Source organism: Peromyscus californicus, unplaced genomic scaffold (genome assembly GCF_007827085.1).
Source record: "Peromyscus californicus insignis strain IS unplaced genomic scaffold, ASM782708v3 Scaffold_1__1_contigs__length_55948999, whole genome shotgun sequence".
NCBI lineage: Eukaryota > Metazoa > Chordata > Mammalia > Rodentia > Cricetidae > Peromyscus > Peromyscus californicus.
The window spans coordinates 17,993,093-18,011,623 of record NW_026294492.1 but is presented as its reverse complement, the minus strand read 5'-3'; the positions used below and the strand labels follow the sequence as shown (position 1 = coordinate 18,011,623).

Sequence of the window (18,531 nt, the reverse complement as noted above, 5' to 3'; positions counted from 1 at the left end):
GAGAAAGGATAGGTGGAGTTGGCAGGCAGAGGGAATTAACAGAAGGAGAAATCTGGGAGAGGAGAGATCTAGGAGCGAGAGAAGGAGGAGGACATCAGGGGCCAGCCACCCAGCTACACAACCAGCAACCGAGTAAGAAAGAAAGGTATACAAAAACAGAGAACAGGAAAAGCCCAGAGGCAAAAGACAGACAGGTTAGTTTACAGTTAAGAAAAGCTGGCAAGAAACAAGCCAAGCTAAGGCTGTGCAATCATAATTAAGAATAAGCCTCCGTGCATGATTTATTTGGGTGCTGGGTGGTGGGCCTCCCCAAAAAAGCAAAAAACAACAACAGGAGGTATCACACTTGCCCCAGAATTTTAAAAAGAATTTTTTTCCTTTTTTCTGGAGCTGAGGACCGAACCCAGGGCCTTGCACTTGCTAGGCAAGCGCTCTACCACTGAGCTAAATCCCCAACCCTAAAAAGAACTTTTTAAAGAGGTCGGTAGAGGGCTAGAAAGATGGCTCACAGGTTAAGAGTGTGTACTGCTCTTGTGGAGGACCCGAGTTTGGTTCCTAGCATCTATATACGGCAGCTCACAGCTACTGTAACTACAGTTCCAGAGGACCAGATGCTCTATTCGGGCCTCTGAGGGCACCTGCATTCAGGTGCAACATTCTTCATAGACACAGACACATTTTAAAAAAGATCTCAGTACAATGTAACAGTTGTTAACCAATCTCCACTTAAAGTGCCAAAGTAACTAAAAATACCTTTATAAATGTCGATGTGTCTAACACTAGTCCAAAAGCACAAAGAAGTACACTTTTATTTTTTGAAACAGGGTCTCATATATCCCAGACTGGCCTCAAACTCTCTAAGTAGCCAAGGATGACCTCAAACTACTGCCTCCATCTACCAAATGCTATGATTATAGGCATGTGCCACAATCCTGGATTTTTTATATGGTGCTGGGGACTGAACCCAGGGCCTAATGCATACTAGGCAAGAACCCTACCAACTAAGGTATATGCTCAGTCATAAGTACACACACACAAAAAAGGACATTGTTTTGAAGGGTTCAAAATAGCCTTTTTAACAACCCATCCAACCACACACAGAGTCTCATTATTTTGCCAAAGCTGGTCTCAAACTATTAGGCTCAAGTAGTCCTAGCTCAGATTGACAAAATGTTGGGACTATGGTTTATGGCACTGTGCTCAGCCTCAGATGACTTCACAAGGGATTACTAAGTACTTTTTGGTGTAGAAACTAAAAGCGATAGTATGTCAGGAAGACACTAACAAGCATTTTTTTTTTTTTGTGGCGGGGTGTGTGGGGGGGGAGTGGGGTGTTCGAGACAGGGTTTCTCTGTAGCTTTGGAGCCTGCCTTAGAACTCGCTCTGTAGACCAAGGCTGGCCTCGAACTCACAGAGATCCACCTGTCTCTGCCTCCTGAGTGCTGGGATTAAAGGTGCACACCACCACCACCCGGCTAAACGTAATCTTTTTTCATTTGGGTTTTTTTTCAAGACAGGATTTCTCAGTGTAGCCTTGGCTATCCTGGAACTTACTCTGTAGAGCAGGTTGGTCTTGAACTCACAGAGATATGCCTCCAAAGTACTGGGATTAAAGGTGTATGCCACCACTGTCAGGCATAACAAGCATTCTTTACATTTGCACACTCACAGTGATATTCTCCACTAATGGTCATTTTAATAGCCCACTTCCTTTTCTATTTGTTTTTTTCAGACTGAGTCTCATGTAGGCCAGGCTAGCCTCAAACTCTATAAAACTGACATTGACCTTGAATTTCTGATTCTCCTGTCTCTATGTCCTAAATGTTGGAATGCCAAGCATGTGCCATCCTGCCTGGCTTTCTGTTGCTGTTGATTTAGGATTTATATTTCATCATATAAAAATGTTACATAAGATTTTACTTGTCAGGAATGGATTCTGAGCTTTTGGAAGTTAGGCACAAAATTTATGAGAAACAATGAGATATCACTATTTTGTAACTCACTAACAGGAACTATAAGGTAGATACACTTACTGATCCTGCTGCTAATCTACCTCTCAAGTCTATGCTTCTAACCATGCTACTCTATAAAGAACCATTCTAAGCACTTTACATGTGCCAACTCATTCAGTCTTCACAGTGATCCTAGAAAGTATTATTTTTACCTTAATAGATGAAGATAATGGCTAAGTAAAGCTTGTTTAAGCAAAGCTTATGCTCTTAACACCATGTCAGACAATCTTTCAAAATAACCATCATTATATTGTTATTAAAATCAAAGTTTATGCTTTTTTTTTAGTTTTTTGAGACAGGGTTTCTCTCTGTAGCTTTGTGCGTTCCCTGGATCTCGCTCTGTAGACCAGGCTGGCCTCGAACTCACAGAGATCCACCTGCCTCTGCCTCCTGAGTGCTGCACCACCACCGCCCGGCCAAAGCTTATGCTCTGAACACCATGTCAGACAATCTCTCAAACTAGCCACCATTATATTGTTATTAAAATGTTGGTACTCAAGGTTGAGGATATAGCTCAGTTGGATTTGGCTCACTCAAAAGGACCTGAGTTTGACCCCATCACCTAGGTGTACAGGGTATAGTGATGAATCCTAGAACTCAAAGAAGAGACAAGCAGATTTCTGTGAGTTACAAAGGTTTACAGAGGCGTTCCAGGCTAACCGGAGCTATGTAGTGAGACACTATCTCAACAACCAAATAAATGCCAGGAATGTGGGTGGAAGAGATGGCTCATACCATGGTAATGCTTTAAGTTAGGCATATCCTTTTTACTTTCCAAGATAATTCTTTCTGCTACACACACAGTTAAAACATCCATATTATCAGTATTAATTATATCGTCCCCAAACAATGACAAGGTTCTTTCACACAGAAATGTTTCAGGATATCTGATCACATTGTGTGAAGGTGTGTCGCTGTTTTACCTCACCTGCCTAAGACACCTTCTAATTGGTTTAATAAATAGCCAAGAGATAGTCAGGAAAGGATAGGCGGGAATTCCAGGCAGAGACAGGAACTCTGGGAAAAATTGGAGAGGCACCAACACTACACAGAGAAACACTGTCTCGAAAAACAAAACCAAACCAAAAGCCCAGGCCCTTATGGTTCATGTTTAGATACCTTTACTTAATTGCAGGAAGGAAAACTAAGTTTCAATAAGAAACTTAAATTTCTATGATTTGGTTTTCTTATCTCTAAGAAGCAGATACTGGGCTTGGGATCTAGCTCAGCTGGCAGAGTACTTGCATATGGCATTCACAAAGCCCTGGGTTCAATCCTCAGCACTACATAAACCTGGCATGGTGGTGCATGCCTATAATCCCAGTACTTTGGTGGTAAAGACAGGAGGATGAGAAGTTCAGGTTGAATCTTTGGGTACAGAGTGTATTAAAGGATAACCAGGGCTATTGTGAGACTGTCACAAAAAAAGAAGTAAAGATGTGGATGCCACCACAAATGGTCCTGAAGATAAAATGAAAAAGACAATGTGGCTGGGAGTGGCACGTTGGCACACGTTGTTAGTCCAGAGGATCTCTATGAGTTCCAGGACAGCCAGGGCTGTACAGAAAAATCTTGCCTCAAAAAAACCAACAAAAAATAGTTTTATGAAAAACTCAATAAATCAAAACGACAACTCAATGAATAGCACTGTAAGTAGATGAGATGAGGCCAAAGAAGAACTATCTGAAGACAAGGCTAGAGAACTATATGTAGGTCAGGAATAGTGGCCCAAGCCTTTAATCCCAGCACTGGAGAAGCAGAGGCAGGCAGATTTGGGTGAGTTCAAGGCCAGCCTGGTCTACAGAGTGAGTTTCAGGACAGCCAAGGCTACAGAGAGAAACACTGTCTCAAAAAAAATCAAGACCAAAACCAAAAACAAGAAAAAAAAATTATATTTAGGGTTCAGTAAATTGACTTAGGCAGTAAAAGTATTTACTGCCGGGCGGTGGTGGCGCACGCCTTTAATCCCAGCACTCGGGAGGCAGAGCCAGGCGGATCTCTGTGAGTTCGAGGCCAGCCTGGTCTCCAAAGCGAGTTCCAGGAAAGGCGCAAAGCTACACAGAGAAACCCTGTCTCGAAAAAAAACCAAAAAAAAAAAAAAAAAAAAAAAAAAAGTATTTACTATGTTCAATCCCCAGACTAAATTCAATCTCCAGAACCCACATATAATTGTGGGGGGTGGGGGAGATTGACTCCTTCCAAACACATATGGAATGTAGCCACTCAAGAGAGTGATGAATTTTATGGAGATAGCAGTTTTTTATAATGCAATCATAGCCTGGCCTGGTGGTATAGGCCTGTATCTCCAGCTACTTAGCAGACTGGGGGAGCTTTGTAAATTCAATGAATGTGTGGGCTACAGAGTGAGTTTAAGGCCAACCTGGGCAATTTAGTGATGCCCTGTCACACAAAAGCTGGAGATGTAGCTGAGTGGCAGAGTGCTTGCTTTGCCTATGTGAGGCCCTAGACTCAATCCCTACAAAGAAAGAAAGGCCATTAAAGAGAAAAAGTAATCATGATCAGAAGAAGGAAGAGCTCCAGGATACAGTTAAAGGAACGAACTCTTTTTTTTTTTTTTTTTTTGGTTTTTCGAGACAGGGTTTCTCTGTGTAGCTTTGCGCCTTTCCTGGAACTCACTTGGTAGCCCAGGCTGGCCTTGAACTCACAGAGATCCGCCTGGCTCTGCCTCCCGAGTGCTGGGATTAAAGGCGTGCGCCACCACCGCCCGGCTGGACCGAACTTTTACAACAACCTGCTCAATGAGGCTATGGGTAAAAACTACAACAAACCACCCTCAAATATATTACTATTACCAATTTGCGTAAGTGATCATACATAATTAAAAGCTGCTTTACTATTTCTGCCAGTGGTATGCAAACAAAACAAAAACAAAGAAAATAACAAAGGCATTAAACTCGTTAACTTACCAGTCTTCTTTTATACTGTCAAGACTATCTACTTCTTTCATTCTCTTCCTGCTACTGCAAAAGTAAAAAGAAACAAAAGTTAAAGTTTTCAATAGTATCAAAACCTTACTCCTATGTATCAGTATTCTTTAACAAGTAAGTTACCGTGTAACCTTAAAGTAGTTCTAAAAGGGTTTGAACAACTGACCACATTCAATATGGTCATTTTTTTTTTTTTTGAGAGTAAGAAATAGTTTATTCTGGAACCAAATATGAATGACCATTACCCAAGAACAGATTTAGGTTACCTCAAACACCACATTCCAATGTGGTAACAGGTTCATGCTGTCTTTTTAGTCACAGACTAAGAACCATAAATCAGGGCACTTTTCATCATCAGATATGTAGATTATAGAAAAGTGGGGGAAACTTCTTGTTACAGGCCTTAGATGCTATATGATGGCATTTTTAGCCTTTGAGTTGGTAGAAGTTAGGGGTCTGTTTGTATATTTCACGAGGATTTACCTAATAGTCATAAGGAAGTTAGGCCTGTTGGAAAAGAATTCAATATGGTCATTTTCATCTAAAACAAAACACAGAAACACAGCAGTGTGGTGCCACATGCCTGTAATCCCAGCACCTGGGAAGCAGAGGAAGGATGAGTTCAAGGTCATCTTCAACTCTGTTGCTAAAGACGAGCTTGGGCTCTGAGTAGGGGAGGAATGAAAGAAAGTTTAACCTCACCACTGGGGAGGCAGAGGCAGGCCAAATTCTGTGAGCTCTAGGCCAGCTGGGGCCATGTAGTGAGACCTAGTCTCAAAACAAAACAAAATAAAAAGACCAGGAGCTGGAGAAATGACTCAGTAGTTAAGAGAATTTATTGTTCTTGCAGAGGGCTGGGGTTAGATTCCCAGAACCCACAGGGCAGCTCACAACCACTTGTTGTGATTTATACCTGTAGTGGGTGGTTTTGTGTGTCAACTTGCATCATCAGAAGAAGGATCCTCAGCTGAGAGAATGTGTTCTTTTTTTTTTTTTCCGAGACAAGGTTTCTCTGTGTAGCTTTGCACCTTTCCTGGAACTCACTCTGTAGCCCAGGCTGGCCTTGAACTCACAGAGATCTGCCTGCCTCTGCCTCCCAAGTGCTGGGATTAAAGGTGTGTGCCACCACTGCCCAGCCGAAATGTGTTCTTGAGATCCAGCTGTAAGGCATTTCCTCATTTAGTGATCAATGCAGGGAGGCCCAGCCCATGGTCGGTGGTGCCATCCCTGGACTGCTGGTCCTGGGTTCTATAAGAAGATGGGCAGAGCAAGCCATGGGAAGCAAGCCAGTGAGCACTCTGCCATGGCTTCTGGATCAGCTCCTGCCTCCGGGATCCTGCCCTGCTTGAGTTCCTGTCCTGACTTACTTCAGTGAATAATAGCAATGTTGAAGTGTAAGCCTAATAAACCCTTTCCTTCTCAACTTGCTATTTGGTCATGGTGTTTTGTCGCACGCAGCAACAGAAATCCTAACTAAGACAACATCCTCTCTGACTTCTGAGGGCACCTGGCACACACATATTGTATAGTAGTGTATAGACAGACTTGTGAACAAAACACTCATTCACATTAAAAGAAAAAGAAAGAAAGAAGTAGAAAGAAAGAAAAGAAATAGAGAAAAAAGATCCCACAAAGACACCAATAATAATATTTTAAATGGGGATTCTTTTTTTTTTTTTTTTGGGTCTTTTTCTCTGTCTGCTATATGTGTTTCCTCATCCCTCAATAAACACCTTTCTTCAACTGCTAAAATTAATATTTTAAAGGGGCTTTTTTAGGTGTGTACATGTGTGTAAGTGTTCATGTAGTATACATGCATGACGGTGGCATGTGAGGCTAGAGGGCAACGTCAGGTGTCTTCCTGGATGCTTTCCCACCACATTTGTGTGTATGTGCAGGTATGTGTGCATGCATGTGGAGGCCAGAGGGCAATTTCAGGTGTTTCCTCCTCAGACATCAACCCTCTTATTTTTTCAGGGAGAGTGCCTCCCTGGAACCTGGGGATCACTGATTCTGCTAGACCGGCAGGCCAGTGAACTCCAGAGATCCACTCGTCTCTGCATCCCCAGTGTTGAGATTACATGCATTCACCACTAACTTTCATGTGGATGCTGGTGATCCAAACTCAGGCCCAAAGAATGTACTTTATTGACTCAGCCATTCTGTAGCTTCCAAAGGTTTTTCATTCGTTTGTTTGTTTTTCTGAGACAAAGTCTCACTACATTGTCCTGGATAGCTTAGAATGTTAGTTCCAAAGACCCTCATCCCCATCCCTGTCTTCATTCAAACCAGATTCTACACTGCTATTGGAAGAAGGGCAGAGTCTGAGGAGTTACCAGCCAGACTCAGAGGAAGCAGGACATGTACAAAATGAGGTAACAAGCAATGAGCCACGTGGTAGAACTTAGATAAGAAATATGGGTTCATTTAGGTTGTAAAAGCTAGTAAGCAACAAGTCTAAGCCATTGGCTGTGCATTTATACTTAATATAAGCCTCAGTGTGTTTCTTTGGGAGTGGCTGCTATCACAGGAAACCTCCCCCTACAAATGGTGTTCCAACATGGGTCTGGAATTTCCACATAAGACCTGACAAAGCTTAAAAAAGGATTCTAAACACACAGAGTCAAACTCAGCTTCTTGGTAACCACCTTTTCCCCACTAGGCTCTGTTTGCTAGTGGCAAGCAGAAGCAGAGCTCCTTTAAGAGACGGTTTCCTGACTCAGTGCTAGTGGCAAAGACAGGCACAGTTTTTAAAAAAAAATTTTTTTAATTTTTATTATTTTTTTGAAGGCACATAGATCTTGTTTATACATGTCTTAGACAAACACATTGTCTTTTTCTTTTTTTAAGATTTACTTATTATGTATACAGTGTTCTGCCTGAACAACAGAAGAGGGACCAGATCTCATTACAGATGGTTGGGAGCTACCCTGTGGTTGCTGGGAATTGAACTCAGGACCTCTGGAGGAACAGCCAATGCTCTTACCCTCTGAGCCATCTCTCCAGTCCCAGGCACAGTTCTATTAAGAAGCCTGCTACCAAACACTTAAATGGGGTTCATGAGCAGTGGGTGGCATACTACTTGGTGGCAACATGGACCCAAAACGACCCAGAGTTGGAGCAGTAAACGTGGTTCGCTCTTGTCAGTATCTCTGCCATGAAGCTAGGCTCTCAGGGAACCAAGCAGGGCAGAGCCAGCCGCCAAAGTGGAGGCTCTGGTCCTAGCCACGCAGCTTAACAGTTTAAAGACTCATATGGTCAGAAAAAGATCACAGATATGCAATAGAGATTTAGACAGAAAAAACCTCTAAATGGGTTACAGTGTCTTAAAAATATACATAGGCTTGGGAGAGAAAGGAGAAGGTAAAGACAGTCATTAAAAAAAAAGAAACTATATAGTTTTAAAATAATAGTAAAGTCCTTAAAAGGGGAGTAAAGTAATATAAAAGAAATAAGTCACGTGAAGATGGAAAACACACATAGAGTCTGGATCCTATGTTATTGTGTTGTCTTTAAATTTTTTGACTCATAAAAGATACTGGATTATAAAAGGTACTAGATTAAACCAACCTATATATTTTAAAAATATCTTGACTTCAAAATTTAAGTCAAAAGATATGTTACTTTGGGAAAGAGGTTATGCTTTCATTTCCACAGATAATGTGAAGCTGTGGATTTGTTCAAGGTTAAAGAGAATCAGGTTTGATCAGGGAAGACCCCCTGAAATCCTGGCTACAGACATAAATACATAAACCTACAAAACATATAAAACACATAACATATATTTCACCTGATGAAACATAAAATAAAAAATCATCTTGGCTGACTTGTGTGCAATGCACAGTCTATACTTGTATTAATACTGATATGTATGTTTATCTTTAAAAAGTTTATGTATTTTCAGAACAAGGGACCAGACACCAATAAAAATGGATGGCCCAGGTGGTCCAGCATACAGAATAGCTTCAAGACTGCTGACTGAGATGATCCAGCCTCACAGAATACTATAGCCAAGACTTAACGATTATCCTAAATTTTCTCAGGGTCCAAAGATTGCCAATACCCCCAAACAACAAGAAGTAGTCTAGAGAATGACAACTACATTCCCAAAATATTGGTTATAAATGTTTGTTATCATTTAAGGGGGGGTTGGTTACAAGGTGTTATTCATAAGAGTAAAAAAAAAAAACTAAACAAAGGAGATTAGATCTCAGGGATCTCATTCTGAAAAGAAAAAGGGGATTATATACAGAAATGATAGGATAAAAGGGTAGATTATTGAATCACTTTTAAACCAAAAAACAAACAAACAAACAAACAAAAAACCCAACTACTAATATTAAATATTTCACATTTGTATGGACTTTGGTATATTGATACAAATTTAAAGTTAATTTTATTATACTGTATGTATATTTCTACTCTTGTTTAGGGTATTGTGTTTATGCAGCTCATTAAAAAATGTAATATGTAATTAAGAAATACAGATTAATAGTCATCTATAATAGTCAAACTTATAGTCATGTTAGGTATGTTTTCAAGGTCATACACAGATCTATTTAGAGAGATGGTCTTCAAACACTTCAAAGGCCTACATAATATGGCGTTTAATATGTTTAAAATGTTTAATGACCTAAGGCTTTTCATGATAGCAAGACCCCTCTGCTCCTAGAAGTACCAATTTACTTCAGAGAATATAATGGGCATCAGAGAAATTCCATATGGAGTTTGCCTTCCTTATGGCAAAAGCTAGCCATTTGGGCAAAGACACTGCCCTTGCCTCAATTGCTGACAGTTACTGTCCAAACTGGACCAGTAGGATGCAAGAAAGGTGACTGCCAAACTTTGTCAAGACAAGGTAGGACAGTCCTTTAGAATTCCCTGCTTCTCAGGAAAGACTGTCAGATACACTAGGCCTGTGGGCCAAAACTGGATGCCCCAATGTTACAGAAGAACCGAAGGTGATTGTCCAGGCAGCCAGATGTCCCTGTCATTAGGTAACATTTCACCCTTCTGGGGTCTTTGATGAAGTTGGAGACTAGATAGTTATAGTTTTCCTTAGTTATGATAGAAGGTAAATTAGGTACAAAACTTTGGAGTGACAAAGGACAATAGAATATTTTCCCTAATTTTGCCAAATACAAATAGACCATATATTGTAACTGTAATTCTTACTTGACAACTGGTTTTATTGTATGTTTTTGTTTACTATGCTAAAGCTAAAATCTGCCTTTTTAATTAGATAAAAAGGGAGAAATGCTGTGGAATAATCCTTTTGAACACTGTGAAGATTTGTCACTGTGATTGGTTTAATAAAGAAGGTGACTGGCCAGTCTGGTCTACAGAGTGAGATCCAGGACAGGCACCAAAACTATACAGAGAAACCTTGTCTCAAAAAAAAAAAAAAAAGCTGACTGGCCAGTAGCTGAACAGGATAAAGTTAGGCAGGAGAGCCAAACTGAGAATAATGGGAAGGAGGGTGGAGTCAAAGGAGTCACCAGCCAGATGCAGAGGAAGCAGGATGCGTACAAAATGAGGTAATAAGCAATGAGTCATGTGGTAGAACTTAGATAAGAAATATGGGTTGATTTAGGTTGTAAAAGCTAGTTAGGAACCAGCTTAAGCTATTGGCCAAGCATTTATAATTAATATAAGCCTCAGTGTGTTTATTTGGGAGCTGCTGGCTGGAAACTTCCGCCTAATTTGGACTTCCCTGCAGAAAACTCCTCAACCATTCCAACTATTATCAGAATAAGGTCCAAATCCTTTGAGCAATATTACAGGAAAACTAATATAGTTCTTTCCATTTTTACCATAGCTGCACTTAATAGGTTGTAATAAAAGTATGTTCCTTTAATTGTACCCTTAGAGGTCTTTGTTATGATCATCAATACCACTAGATAAACTTTATTATTTCTGTCAGTGACATGCAATAAAAACAGAAAGATAGTAACATAGGTATCAGGTCCAAGGGTATCCCATTTGCCCACACAAAAGGGCAGTCCCACTGACTGGGTCCAAAATTGAGTCTAGGCCCAGTTCAACCAGGACTATAGGAGGATAGATAAAAGCCAGCATTTCTCAGGAAACTTGTGAAACTGGTTCCCATCTATCAAAAGGAGTTATTTCCCTTACTTCTGGCAGAAGGGACATATGACTTCATTGACACATACCTGTGGCTCAAAGCCCATGCAGACCTCCAGGCTCCCTCAGTCCCTTTCAGAATTCATGCTAACCTCCCCAGGCTTCACTCCTCCCAGGTACCCCTTTGTTCTCTTTATAATGGCAAGGACTTCCCCCTGCCTGGCTATTCCTCTTGCTGTAGGTATGCACTATTCTCCCTTCTCTTGTAGATAGCCCTGGCCATGCCCAATCTGTTTCTCTTTCTCTCTCTTATGCACAATAACAACCTTCCCTTTAATGATACCATCAGTCATTCCAATGGTTTCTCTACTGTGTCTCCTTGAATACAAGCATTAGCAAAGAAATTCATTGCTTGAATTAACTTACCATTCTTTCTCTATACTAGTTTTTTATTACATAAAAAGGTGACATGGTTTCGTTGGGTCCTGGGGTAGTGTGAACAATGGGGGTTAGACCACCAAAGTCAGATACCCAGAAGCAAACTTTTTTCATCAATGCGGGGTACCAGAGCTTCTAACTAGTTAGGGCCACAGAAAGGTTGGAATCTGATACTGTGACCATGAGAAGAGGCCCGAAACTTTTTATAGCAAAAAAACATATGCAGGGTGGGAAGACAAAGTCTTGAGGTTAGGCTTTGAGTAGCAGTACATTCTGGGACTTACAATTTTTTTTTTTGTTTTTTGTTTTTTTAAGACAGGTTTTCTCTGTAGCTTTTCGCCTTTCCTGGAACTCACTCTGTAGTCCAGGCTGGCCTCAAACTCACAGAGATCCACCTGCCTCTGCCTCCCGAGTGCTGGGATTAAAGGTGTGCGCCACCACTGCCCATTGGGGTTTACAACTTTTGATTACAGGGTGTTAGTTCAAGATGTTTACAAAAGTCTGTAGCTATCTTGACACAACTGTGGGTCTGTCTTAATTCTTAACCAACTGCTTTTCCTATAACTGGAAAGAATGTAAGGCAAAGAGTCATGTAGAAGTAATTGCTAAAGGTTAACTTGTTTAAAGCAGCTGTCAGCTCCAATACCACTAATATATATATATATTATATATTATATGAATATATATGCTAATATGAATAGGCATACTTTTTTTATATTCCTAGGCTCTTCATTCTCCCTTTGAGTTTGTACCAGAATCAAACCCTTGATTCATCTGGATCTATATACAAGCCTGAGTCTGAGTCTTTAACAGTTGTATATAGGTCCTCAAGAGCCTGGGTAGCTAAAGGTGCATATTGTGAGCAGAGAATCAAGAGCTTTACCAAGGAAATACGGCTCTTTATAAACTTAATAAACATGTTAACCACACAGGCACCATTGTTAATAGTAATAGAAGAATAATCAGAGTCCAGTAATGGAGGTCAATAGAGTGGTTAGTCAAGGGGACCAGTTAAAGAGTTTATGAAACCAGGAATAAGATTGTTGTCTTTCATTTTGTCTCTTAAGGAGACTTATCTTAAACTCTTTTAAAGAATCTCTTATAACATCCGAGTGGTTAGCATAAAAACAACACGATTCACCTAGGGCAGCACCTAGCCTCCTCCTGCTGACTTGTGATTAACGCGGCTGCGCCAAGGGCAGCTGAATCAGCTATGCCTTGTCCTACCAGCAAAGGGACAAGAATAGGAGCTTCCCTCTTGTGTCTAAGCTCCAGGAAGGTGCCCAGATGTCCCCTGACAGCCAGGCCATCATAGTAATATATTTGTGGGACTATTCGTACCAAAACACAAAGTTCAGGCTGGTTTCCTATGGTGAACATGTTGGTCGATATACAAGCATATAGTCCCCATGGCACAGGCGAACCAGGATCCTCGGGGTGCAACCAACTGTAAGTTATCTAAGCTGAGAGTAGTTTTGGCGGTCTCTTTGTAAGTCTCCTGGACTATATACATCTGAACTCTTGCATATGGAAGAGTAGGCAGTCTTATAAGAGCAAAAACAGGTAGCAGCCCCCAAGCCATCTCCTAAAGTGAGAGGGGCTTCCCAGGGACAGGCTGTTTATTGGTTAAAGATACTTTTTTAAGGGTTGTGGATGGGTGCTCAATCCAGATTCCTATTCCTATGTAAAAAGGAGGCTTAGGCTTTAGGCATGGCCAGGAATCAGCAGTGAGATTAACATCAGTAGAATTGAGAAGAAAATATGTGGTCAGAACCATTTCATAAAGTGGGTCTGTGGATGCAGATAGATTAATCTGATTTTCTATTATTTCCCTGGCTATTGCAACCATGTTTGAGGAAGTGAAGTTCTGAACTTCACTGAGCAAGTGGAACAGATGTCGTGTGAGACCAAGTTGTGGGGACTTGAGTGGAAACCTGAGGGACAGAGTGGGGGCCGGAGGGGGCACTAGGATATCATGTAGGGGCCCTATGGGTAAGACGGGAGTCTTGACCCGTGAACACTATATGGTGAATACTGTTCCCATATGCTTATAAAATGAATCCCCATGATGTTCCTGGGTCCCATGCAGTATAAGCTGGAGGGTCTAGAGAGACCCATTTGACTTTGATTGTGATAGGATTACAAAATGTGGGTTCTGTACAGTAACTATTAACAGATGCTGATATCGTTATGAAGGGGTAGCTGAGGCCCAAGTCTCATATCCCCAATTTGGACACCAGAATTCTCTCTGGTTACTATAGGCAGGGGTGCTGGGAACTGGGCAAGCATAGTAGTATTTTTCCTGGAATGTTTTTGAAGGATGTTTAGCTAACTCAATATTCACATGCTCTATCAGATTCTAAGCTAAGTTGGAGGCTCCCCATATGGGCAACCTTTACAGGCTTATGAGTGATGGTCAGGTCTGGCATTAAGTAACATAAATCAGTCCTAAAAACTGGGAAATCTTTTAAATCTTCTTGGACTTGTTCAGATATGAGGCAACCTGTCCAGAAGTCTGAAAGTCTCCAAATGTAGGCGACAACAGAGATCGGAGGGCCCCCAGTGACCTTAGAAATTAGGCTAAAGTAAATCAGAAAAGTCAAGAGGGCCAGAGAGCCCTCAGTTTTATCTTTAATGGGTCCTCAGGGTTTGTAAATCTCTCCATCAAGTGTACAAGTCATCCATTCTTCCATCAGGAACAGGTTTGAGATAAGTGATGAATCCCTGTCCTGATCCCGTCAATTTTCACAGCTGTCAGGGTAGTCAGGATCACTGTGTGTAGTCCCTTTCAGCATGGTCCAAGGGCTTCTTGGTGATGTCTCCAGACCCAAACAAAGTCACCTGGTTTATGGTTATGTGTCTTGGCAGGTGGCAGCTCGTAAACATCTCTCAGGAGTGGAAAAATGCAGTCTTGGACTGCCTGGATGGACTTAAGAAACTCGTATTCAGACATCTTAGCCATGACTTTTGAAGGGAGTTTGGGGACCAGGGGTGGAGGCCTGCCAAACATGGTTTCATAGGGCATCAATCCAGAAGAGTAGGGAGTGTTCCATATCTGGAACAGGGCAAAGAGTAGGAGGGCTGTCCAGTCATCACCAGTTTCTAGAGTTAAGTTAGTTAAGGTCTCTTTTACGGTCCAATTTATCCTTTCTATCTGTCCAGAATTCTGGGGGTGTTATGTACAATGTAATTTCTGATTAGTCCCCAATATTTTAACTAAGTCTTGTGTTACCTTAGAGATAAAAGCTGGTCCACTGTCTGACACTATTACAAAAGGAAGTCTATACACCTTGGGATGAGTTCATCAATGATCTTGACTACTGCAGATGCCATCTCTTTCCTAGTTGAGAAAGTTTCCACCAAAAAGTGTCTATAAAAACTAGAAGGTATTTATACCCATACTTGCTAGGTTTTACCTCAGTGAAATCCACCTCCAGTGGACTCCAAGGGAAGTTTCTCTTTTCTACTTGTTTTGAGAGGGCTCTTTTTTTTTTTTTTCCTGTGGGCTAGTAGCCTGGCAAGGGAGGCACTGAGTCACACAGTCCTGGACCAATTGATTTATATTGAAATTTTTGAATTTTGAGTGTTCTTTTTATTTTCTTTGGCCTAAATGTGTTCCCCTGTGGATCTGGCAGATCACGGACTTGGCCAGTTCAGTTGGCAGGATGAGTTTTCCATCTGGGTTTGATCCCTAAAAAGTGGGGAACAAAGGGTAATACTCAAGAAGGCTGGAGAGAGAGCTCATTGAGTGAGAGCAATGGCTGCTCCTCCAGAGTACCTGGGTTCAATTCCTAGCACCACATGGTGGCTCACAACCATCTGTGACTCTGGTTCTACAGGGATCTCACACCCTCTTCTGGCTTCCTCAGGTACCAGGCACAGAAATGGTGCACAGACATGCATGTAGACAAAACACTTGTGCACATGAAGCAAATACCATTTTTTTTCTTAAGAGTAAGTACTCAAGTAATAACTGCTATCTACAGTATTCTTCTTCCTAGCACTCCATCCTACCTGAACACAATTCTGACTTTTGCATTTCACAAGTACCTACCCCTAACATCGGTGTTATCACACCAGTATTCCCTGAATTAACAACACAACTCAGGAGAGGAATCACACCAGTAATACCAGCACTTAGGAAGCCGGAGCAGGAAAATGCCAGCGTTTGAGGCCACAATGGAATACTTAGGAAGTTCGAGACCAGCCAAGGCTACATATAATCTGTCCCTGGGGGATGGGGGGGGACAGCTAAGGCATACTTACCTTTAATACCAGCACTTGGAAGGCAGAAGTAGGCAGATATCTGAGTTTGAGGCCAGCCTGGTCCACGTATTGAGTTCCAGGCAGCCAAGACTAGTGAGACCTTGTCACAAAAATTAAAAACATGGTGCTGCATGTCTATAATCCAGGCACATTGGAGTCTGAGGAATTCCAAGTTCAAGTCCAGCCTGGGATAAATGAGGCTCTATATTTTGTTGTTGTTCTTGTTTTGTTTTTCTTTTTGGTTTTGTGAGACAGGGTTCTTCTGTGTAGGCCTTGCTGTCCTGGAACTCACGAGATCCACCCGCCTCTACCTCCCCAGTGCTGAGATAAAAGGCGTGCACCACCACAGCAGGCCTAGCTAAGGAGACCCTGTTTTAACAACAATAACAACAGCAACAAATACCTCCTCAATACAGATCATCAGTTCCCTATTTTTTCATATATTAAATACAAACGAACCAACACTGGAGGCCACTCTAACGCGCATCTTTGCTGATAATAAACTTTTATTACTACGAGTGAAAAAGGAGGTGGTGGGGGGACGGGGACGCAAGAGCATTAAAAAGATAAAACTCAATTAGGAAAACAGCAAACATCAGATTTCCAAAACATCAAAGTGAGCTAAAGGAAGGCTGGCGAAGTCAATTACGAAATGTCCAGCGAGTGAGACCTTCTGTATTTCTGGAGTGCGCTCTGGGCAGCGATCGCCTTTGGAAATGGAGCCATCTCTCTGGCCAGCACCTAACTCGAAGTTTCTGGGCGTCTTCAGAGAGAGAGAGAGAGAGAGAGAGAAGCACGATGTACGAGCCCCAAGCCCCGCGGGGGAGCCGCGGGTCCGCACTCCCGGGCTGGGGCCTCTGACCGCCAGCGTCATGCCCCGGCCGCAGTCGCGCGGTCCCGCAGCCCCGGATGCCGACTCACTGCGGCCCAGACGCTGCCACGGTGGCAGGCGACAGCCCGGAGCACCTCCGGGGAAACGCCCGCCCGACCCCGGTCACCCGCCCGAACGCGGCGCGGAGCCGGGAGACTCACCTCGGGGGCGCGGTCCCGCGGCCTCGTCCTCGGTCCCTGAGGGTCCGCAAGCGTCGCCGCCGCCGCCGCCGCCGCCGCCGCCCGGCGGGAGCCGCTCAGGCCAGGGGCGCCCGGAGACACCCTCTTTAGGGACCAGCGCGGAGATACGGTCCGCCTCCCTCCCGTCCGCCGGACGCGCCCCGGGAGCGCGCGCCCGGGTGGCGGGAGCGCGCCGGACAGGGCTCCGCGCGGCTCCGGAGCGCGCGCCCGGATGACGTGGGCGCGCCGGGGGCGCGGGGGGTTGGGGGGGAGAACGGCTCCGCGCGGCTCCGCAGCGCGCGCCCGGATGACGTGAGCGCGCGGAGAGGCGGGGCTTCCTGTGGCGGGTCTCCCTCAAGGCCTCGACTCGGCGCGCACTAATGGCGGCGGTCTCTCCCCGGCCGCCCGCTCCGCTGCTCGTCGCCTCCTTAGGAGGCGCGGAACGTGCCAGGAGCTAGGTGGGCGTTCACCTGAGAAAACAAACAAACAAACAAACAAACAAACCCCGCGTCTACCTGTTTCTTCCGGTGCCTCTTCCCTTCCTCGGGGAGATTTCCCTGCATCCCGTCAGTGAACTTCACCTGAGCCCTGTTCTCCCAAGAGTGACAGTTAAAGAAACTCCCTCGCTCTTTGTGTTCTTGAAAGGGCTCCGCTACAAAGGCCACCTCTTCCCTATAGGATTTATTTGTTTGTGTGTTTATTTATTTATATTTATTTCGTTGGGTTTTGTTGTTGTTGTTGTTCCGAGGCACGGTTTTTCTGTGTCGCTCCGGCTGTCCGGGAACTCACAGAGATCCTCCTGCCTCTGCCTCCCGAGTCGACTTCTTACGGGATTTAGATAAGACTCCGAGATGCTCCCCTTTGTTTACTCAAGACACGGTCAGGCGTATATTCTCCACATTCCCGATCTATAAATGATGAGCAGAACTGCTTGTAAAAGCTATGTGGTCAAAATACCAGCTGCCCCGACGTCACTAAACTTTAGGGAAGCATCTCTCGTTGTTCCAGAGTCCCAAACTTTCACACACCCTCAGCCCCAGCCAGGAAGCACCTCGCCTCACCCCCGCTTTATTATTTTATTTTTTTTCTACTCCAGAAAGTACATTGATTGACCTTTGGAATAAACAAAACTGATATCCTGTCTGGTCCTCTTCTACTGTTGGTTGGTCCCACTTTGCCACACCTAGGTCTTTCTGGCCTTATTTATTCTTCCCTATACAAGAAAAAGCGCCCCCCCCCCCAAAAAAAATAAGAAAAGCCCTTATCTACCTAATCTAGGAGCTAGTTGCAGATCTCATAGATACAATAGTCTCTTTTCTATTTTTCTGGGTTTTTTTCCCCCCCAGACAAGGTGTTACTATGTGTCCTGGAACTCCCAATGTACACCAGTCTGGCGCCGCCGCCTGCCTCAGTCTCCCAGTGCTGGGATTAAAGGTGTGTGCCACTACACCCGGCTCCAACAGTCGCTTAAATCTACATTTAAACTTCTTGTTGGAGGCGGAACCATAGTTTTTTTACCTACTAGACAAGGTCTCTCTCCGCCACGAAGCTACACCCCCACCTATCTTGGATCTGGTTTTGGGCTGACGTTTGTACATTTGCCCTGTGGCAGTAGTATTCCTCACTGCAGCAGGGCCATCCCTTCCCGACCCACTGCGATGACCTTTCTACATAGAATCTAGATGGACCTAAACTGGGATTTGTTTTTTATTTGACAGTTGTTAGTGCCTGGA

General features: G+C 43.4%; 1 protein-coding gene across 1 annotated transcript in view; it reads right to left on the bottom strand.

Annotated features, from left to right (window-relative positions):
• Nucleotides 1-16,985, bottom strand: part of Ubxn2a (UBX domain protein 2A) — a 30,825-nt gene extending 13,840 nt beyond the window's left edge. The window contains exons 1-2 of the mRNA XM_052745965.1: nucleotides 16,781-16,985; nucleotides 4,940-4,993 (exon numbers count right to left, since the gene is read on the bottom strand). Of these exons, the coding sequence (XP_052601925.1) occupies nucleotides 4,940-4,980 (41 nt within the window). The 5' untranslated portion in view covers nucleotides 4,981-4,993; nucleotides 16,781-16,985. The remainder of the gene's footprint in view (nucleotides 1-4,939; nucleotides 4,994-16,780) is intronic.
• Between the last annotated feature and the right edge of the window lie 1,546 nt (nucleotides 16,986-18,531).